The following is a 4,058-nucleotide window of genomic DNA, read 5'->3' on the forward strand; positions in this document are numbered from 1 at the left end:
GTATAGCATATTTCTTGAATGATTTTGATGTAAAAGAAGAAGGCGAGTTCCTGATAGCATGTTTTATGATTAGTTGACCGATCCTTAGATCAGACACATCCATCTTCTTCACCGGTTGATAGCAAAGAATGTTTTGGTGCTATATAAAGTAGTCAGCAATTCAACTATTACCGTAGTGGTTAGTTTAATTTGCATGTTTGTACTTTAGGTGGTTTGTCATTAAGTGATGCTTAGCGGTATTTCGTCTGTCTTTACGTTGTGAGTTCAAATTCCGCCGAGGTCGACTTTGCCTTTCATCCTTTCGTGGTCGATAAATTAAGTACCAGTTGCGTACTGGAGTCGATCGAATCGACTGACCCCCTCCCCACAAAATTCGGGCCTTGTGCCTAGAGTAGAAAAGGATGTATATTTTATGCACAATACGGCGAGAATCAAAAGTACTAAAATGTATAATGCAATCCATGTAGCTATAATGGATTATCTATCTGTCTGTCTGTCTGTTTGCCGAATGGTTGAGCACTTTTGTTACTCCGTTTGGATGAATTAAAATATGCGTGGTTGCCCTGGCTATACTTCTCCTTCTTTTTATAGTTTCCTCTCATCTCACCTTCTCCATTTTATTTTTCCTTTCTCCTTTCTTTCTTTCTTTCTTTCTTTGGATCTTTTCTTGTTTGACTGCCACTTTTCAGTTTCTTCAATTTCTCTTCCAATTGATTTCATATTAGGTGTAATGATGTAGCTTTGTATACTAATCATAGGCATGAAATTCATTTTCACCATAAATCAATAAATAAAGAGTTAATAGCTTTAAAGTTTGCAAAATTTGGGTAATTTTAGCCAATGGTAAGCTACAGACACATTCATGCCTGTTTCCATAGTAACAAGCCAAGCTGTTACGAAACAGAAAAGATCCCTTTTTCTTTCTCTCCACCACTCTCTCGTCTTGTTTCTCTTCTGTCTTTTCTTTGTTGGCAGATGTATTGTCATACCAAATTGTCGGTCCAATAGTTGTCTAACATGAAGTCGAGTATTAGTAAATGGATGCATAACCCCGCCTCCCAAAACACAAGACGGATTGGAAGAGCGACGGAGAAATAATTTGCAGTATCCCATCGACGTCAGCTTTGCCTTTTATCGATAAAATTAAAATACGACTTGAATTAATTTAACTGACTAATACTTCCTGCAAATTTCAGGCCTTGCACATACACGGGTGGGCAAAATTAGGTACACAGTTGCTTAAGAGGGTGGAATGTTATTTTCATTTCTCCTTTTCTTTTAAACCTTAGTGATTTATAAGTCGACTAAGGGATCTGCGAGAGATGCCTAATTCATTAGAAGCCCTCTTTTTTTTTAATCCTTATCCTAATAAAGAAATGAAAAGAACCTTCCGCTCATTAAGCAACTATATACCTACAACCCTGTACGTTAAAAGAAATTATAACAAAATAGTTCTAAAATGAAAAGTGAATGTATTGTATTAATGGCTATATGTGTGTGTGTGTGTGTGTGTGTGTGTGTGTGTGTGTGTGTGTGTGTGTGTGTGTGTGTGTGTGTGTGTGTGTGTGTGTGTGTGTGTGTGTGTGTGTGTGTGTGTGTGTGTGTGTAAATATATAAATGGTTCTCTTTCTTTTCTTTTTTTCTGCTGCTTTTGACCTACTGTAAAGGTGATTAAAATTATATGTGGAGACGTTGGCCAGTCGTTTCAAGACAATCGCATTGCTGCTATGCATTATTCCGATTTCGTTTACGAGGATTTCCCTTTCAACAAAAGTTATCTGGAGGAAGAAGTTGCTTACAACATACGACAGATACCAAAACACAGTGGCTCTACCTGCACTGGAGATGCATTTAATTACGCAAGGGTCGTTATGCTGAAACCCGAGAAAGGTAGTATGGATTTATTTTTGGTTTGGCAGAAGAAAAGATTTGGTATTTAACAAAAAAAACGGGATGGGAACGAGAAAGAAAATTTGTGACATTCTCCCAAGTGAAGTAAAATGCCTTCAGTTAAAAACGAAGCCATATCATGGACTTTGAAGTGGGCGGGTAGAGAAAAAAAGAATGTCCCTTGTTCTAAGATACTTGGCAAAGGTAATATTACACTGAAACATTCGTTACATTCTGAGTTCAAATTCCATCGAAGTCAACTTTGAGTTTTATCATTCTGGGAGTTCATAAAATAAGGTCCTAGTGAAGTATTGGGATCGACATAATCAAGTGTTCCCCACCAAATTATTGGCCTTGTACCCATGTAAATAGTTAATATATTGGTATAAGGCCATATATTTATAGAGGAGGAGAAACCGATTGAATCTGTCTCCCTGTTTATTAATTTAGTATTTAGAAATGTTAAAATTAACTTTCAGCGGATTTCAGTTGTAAAAGAACAAAATTAAAAATACTGTAAGGTATTTCGTCTGACAAAATGTATAAATCAAAAGCATGACTGCCACAACTTCCTATTTCGCTTTCCCTAATGATCTCAAACTACATATCTATATAATAGACATACAATTAATACATATAGAATTATGAGTTGGCACTCCGTCGCTTACGACCTCGAGGGTTCCAGTTGATCCAATCAACGGAACAGCCTGCTTGTGAAATTAACGTGCAAGTGGCTGAGCACTCCACAGACACGTGTACCTTTAACGTAGTTCTCAGGGATATTCAGCATGACAGTGTGACAAGGCTGACACTTTGAATTACAGGCACAACAGAAACAGGAAGTAAGAGTGAGAGAAAGCTGTGGTGAAAGAGTACAGCAGGGTTCGCAACCATCTCCTGCCGGAGCCTCGTGGAACTTTAGGTGTTTTCGCTCAATAAACACTCACAACGCCCGGTCTGGGAATCGAAACCGCGATCCTATGACCGCGAGTCCGCTGCCCTAACCTCTGGGCCATTGCGCCTCCACATATAGAATTATATGTAGGATTATTAGCTAATTGTATTTATCTTCGTGAACCCTATTTATTCCTTGTTTTATGGCATTAAATGATTGAGAAACAGTCAACAATCGCAGGTTATATTTCTAACAGGAAGAATTAAACTCAGAACTGCAAAGCAGATAAATTTTACTGTAGAGCAGTAGCGAGCTCTTGTTTCTTCTCACTGATTTATCTACTCCTACTGTAAAGACCTTTGTAGATTTGAATTAACTAGCTGCTTATCTAAATGTTACAGCTGCACTTGAAATACTGATCTCTTCTTCTCATCCTATTCCTCAGTCCTTTTTTCAATTATTATTAAATTCTTCCTAAATTTCGTCCGCTTATCAGCCTCTTTCACTGTTTTTTTTTTTAATCCAATTAAATCACACAGGTATGCGACCTGATTCCCAGTCCATCAAGGATGTCCTGATACTAACTGATGGTAATTCGAATTGTGGATCTAAAGTAAAGATTGCTGCAGACCGACTGAAGCAGGTGGCCAATGTTTATGCTCTGGCGATTGGTATGTGGCAGAAACAGAGAAGCGAAATAAAATCTTATGCTTCAAGCCCAGCAGAAGACCATTTATTTTCATTGAAATACTTCAGTGATCTTCCAGACTTTATGGAAGGTGTCCGTACTTACAGTCAACAAGTTTATTGCGTTCCATTCTTTGGACAGATGGTGTAACAGTAATGGTAGGAAGAGAGGCGATTCTAGTAGTAACGGTAATAGTGGCAACAGCAGCTATAGAAGCATCAGCATCAGCAATATTAGTATTAGTATTAGTAACATGACCAGCTTACATAACATGGATCTTGTTCAAAACGGGGGCACCAGTATTTTCTTAACGAAACACTTATGGATCTTGTTCAAAACGGGGGCACCAGTATTTTCTTAACGAAACACTTATGGATCTTGTTCAAAACGGGGGTACCAGTATTTTCTTAACGAAACACTTTGAAACTTGGGACACTGGTACAATGTGTCATATAAAACATCTTTTTCTCTTAGTCTTCTTAACAAAAAAACGTACATCGCAAGTTATTTCATGTTAAAGTTGTCGTATTTCTGTAATTTCAACCAATGACTGACGTCCATTCAGCCGAATAACAGTAAGTGCTG

At 37.8% G+C, this 4,058-nt stretch overlaps 1 protein-coding gene across 1 annotated transcript in view; it reads left to right on the plus strand.

Moving 5' to 3' along the window:
- Positions 1-4,052, plus strand: part of LOC106883668 (collagen alpha-1(XII) chain) — a 20,140-nt gene extending 16,088 nt beyond the window's left edge. The window contains exons 4-5 of the mRNA XM_014934767.2: positions 1,668-1,890; positions 3,325-4,052. Of these exons, the coding sequence (XP_014790253.2) occupies positions 1,668-1,890; positions 3,325-3,623 (522 nt within the window). The 3' untranslated portion in view covers positions 3,624-4,052. The remainder of the gene's footprint in view (positions 1-1,667; positions 1,891-3,324) is intronic.
- The last annotated feature ends 6 nt before the right edge of the window (positions 4,053-4,058 follow it).

Source organism: Octopus bimaculoides, chromosome 5, assembly GCF_001194135.2.
Source record: "Octopus bimaculoides isolate UCB-OBI-ISO-001 chromosome 5, ASM119413v2, whole genome shotgun sequence".
NCBI classification, from domain to species: domain Eukaryota; kingdom Metazoa; phylum Mollusca; class Cephalopoda; order Octopoda; family Octopodidae; genus Octopus; species Octopus bimaculoides.